The sequence below is a fragment of the Brassica napus genome, unplaced genomic scaffold (genome assembly GCF_020379485.1).
Source record: "Brassica napus cultivar Da-Ae unplaced genomic scaffold, Da-Ae ScsIHWf_1160;HRSCAF=1649, whole genome shotgun sequence".
NCBI lineage: Eukaryota > Viridiplantae > Streptophyta > Magnoliopsida > Brassicales > Brassicaceae > Brassica > Brassica napus.
The window spans coordinates 47,935-50,983 of NW_026014583.1; the positions used below are offsets into that span (position 1 = coordinate 47,935).

The 3,049-nt window shown below is 44.8% G+C and overlaps 1 protein-coding gene across 1 annotated transcript; it reads right to left on the reverse strand.

The window, feature by feature from the left end:
• Positions 1-576: 576 nt before the first annotated feature.
• Positions 577-1,726, reverse strand: LOC106373682. Its single transcript, XM_013813822.2, has 3 exons — positions 1,711-1,726; positions 694-1,369; positions 577-634 (listed from the first exon to the last, which is right to left on the reverse strand). Exons 1-3 carry the CDS (start codon positions 1,724-1,726, stop codon positions 577-579), a joined length of 750 nt encoding a protein of 249 aa, XP_013669276.2.
• Positions 1,727-3,049: the final 1,323 nt, after the last annotated feature.

Sequence of the window (3,049 nt, forward strand, 5' to 3'; positions counted from 1 at the left end):
GTGTGAGCGGGCTAGTGATCCCGCGCTGCTTCACCCGCGTGACTCCTCGAACAAAATCTTCGGCAACGCGGGTAGGGAAGATGGGGATCACCCGCGTCGCTTTCCCCGCGTCGGACCTCGATGATTCTTCTAGCTCGTGCGAGCGGGTAGTCGACCCCGCGTGATCCTTCCCGTGTGGCTTCTCCGAGTCGGTTTTTTGGTGACGCGGGTCAGTGGACTCGGGGTGCTGCTACCCGCGTGGATCGCCTTATGATTGATCAATCTCCATTCTTCATCTCTTTTTGGATCACAATGCTTCTAAATACCTTTGATTACTCCATAGGATACTCCATTACCCGATTAAGACATATGAATGCAAAATGGATCCTAAAGATGCTAAACTCTTAATCTATATGATCATTATGTACAAAATGGAAGCTTAAAACAATGAAAATATGCAAGATATCATCAATCTGCCTGGTAATCGCTTCCGTAGTTACCCAAGGCCCTAAGTGTCTACGAGAGTTGCGCTCCTTCCAAACCAAATAAATGGTTGTATGGAAGATCATTCGCAAAAAGATAGCATCCATCTTGTTTCTATTGCGCCGTAGCAGAGAAGTCACCGTCGTCGTCCAATCCGGAGAAGCAGCGGTGCCTAGCAGAGTAGCAGTTAGATTAGACCAGACCGTAAACATGTAAGGGCAAGAAAAAAACAGGTGGTCCCTGCTCTCGTCAGGCTCTCCACATAACATACAACCCTGCGCGATCCTCCACTGTCGCATACGGACTCCTGTAGAGAGTCTATCCTTAAACGTCAGCCAAACAATGAAAGCGTGGCGTGGTACTCCTTGGGTAAACCACACTAGATGATGCCAAGGTACTTCTGGCCCCCGAACTCTAATCTGATCCCATGTTCTAGCCGCTGAGAAATGGTCCTTAAAATCCTCCTCATTGTGCCTCCATAAAATAACATCACTTCCCCTCCTAGCGTCTGGTTTCTGAGCATTTTCAATGGCAGTATACACATCACCAAACACTCTCCTCCCCTGCCCACGCATACCCCAAGCCTCATTTGGACACGCTTCAGCTACACGAGCTTGTCGAGGAATACCCAAGTACCGCAGTCCCAGATCTCCTGTTGTGTCAATAATACTTCCAGTGCCTAACCAGTTGTCAAACCAGAAGAAAGTCGAGTCACCACTTCTAACTTCACAGCGCATGAAACTTGATGCCTCCGGTCTGAGCTGAAGAAATTTGCGCCAGAGCCATGAACCCTTATTAGTGTCCTTTGCGTCACAAAAGGAACCACCTCGTAGTAACTCCGCTCCAACCCAAGCCACCCAAAGTGATCCCGACGAGGAGAAGAGACGCCATATAAGTCCACTATAAGCTTTTACAAATATCAATTATAAGCTTGAAATTCCCAAATATGGAAATGGGCTGGGCCATTAGTTAATCATAACAAAATATGGAAACTGATTAAATTCAACTCAAATCGGACAGGCCCGGTATATTACTAACCGTAATTGGCCCAAATTGCCAGTCACGTCAAGTTAGAGATTCGAGATTTTCTTCTTCCTTAGCGAGGGAAACCGGAGAGTCTTCTTCTTTCTTCACTCAACCTCTATCTCTTTGAATCTCATCGCCATGGCTAATCAGAGCAGTTCTTCTACCGGTCAACGTCGGAGGTTCAGTGAAGTCGGCTATTCCTTCGGAGAAAACTATTGTTACCGAGCAGAAGTTCCATTCGCATCATTCGAGGAGCATCTCCAACGAAGCCGACGTCTATTCCCCAGCACTGTTCCGATAATCGGAGATAAAACTCACTGTTTTCCTAGCATGATTTGAAATTATGATATTAGATGATTACTTAGCATTGTTTAGGACTAAGTTCTTTAACTCAATCGATCAAAAACATAATAATTATAAATATATGTAGACAACCATGAATGATTCAATACATTAACTCTTTATATAAGCCAAAAATAGAAATTTTGTCGAAAATAAAAAAAAATTTGATATCAGGGTTCGAACCCTAGACAAGAGCATATGCGAAGGCTACTCAACCGATAGACTAAATACACACATTGCAAATATATGCCAAACACTAAACATATCTATGAACCGCTCGGGAAGATTTAATTGCTTCTTCTTCCTTTTTAACGAGGAAAACTCGACCCTTCCTCTTCTATATTTCAACTGCCTTCCAATCCAATCTCCTCGCCATGGCTGATCAAAATCTTTCTTCTTCTGTTCGAACTAGGATTCGGAGGTTTAGCGAGATTGATAACGCATATGGAGAACACTTTCAATTCCGACCACGAGTCCCGTTCAAGTCGTTTGATGATCGTCTACAAGAAAGTCGATTGGTATTCTCCGGAACCGTTTCGCCAATCGGGGGTTATTCTCGGCGTCATCACAACCACGAAGCCACTATCGGGTATCGCTCTCTTTGTCTCCGAGGTTTTGTGGTTCAAGGTTATCTAGATCCTAGGAATCGTCTTTTAGAGGATGTGTTTAGGGTTATTGATAACATAGGGTGGTGTTACACGGTGTTGCATGTGAATCTGTTCTGTCCTAGAGTTGTGAGAGAGTTCATCTCTAACAAACCATTCAACGAGGATGGAGCTCTTATTCGGGGATTTGTGTACCGTTTATCCCCTTCAGTGATCAACCAATTGATGATGACACCGACTGTCGAACACTCCTTTCAGTGGAAAGACGTTGTGCTGAAGCAGACAATCACACACCTCACCGGGGGTCAATACTCTGGATGGACGGGATTCAATCTCAATGCTCTGCTCAATCCCTTCCAAGTTCTATACCGTGTGTGTGAGCGTAATTGGCTTCCAGGTCCGGATTCTGATTTGATGATCAAAAAGCGTCTCCGCCTCCTGTATGCTGTTGCTAAACGCAAAGAAATCGACTTTGGTCAGCTTGTGTATGAACAAGTGATCGACATGACCCGCGTCACAGACTTGGACACAAGCTTGATATTTCCAAATCTTATTTATCAGCTCTTTGTTCTTCAAAAAGACGTCCCTCTGTTACCGGGAGATGAAGAACCTAT

What these genes read in the sequence shown, in the direction of transcription:
- LOC106373682 (XM_013813822.2), bottom strand. An exon ending in GACGAGAGCAGGGACCACCT is followed by an intron (nt 635 to 693) that starts GTTTTTTTCTTG and finishes CTACTCTGCTAG; the next exon opens with GCACCGCTGCTTCTCCGGAT.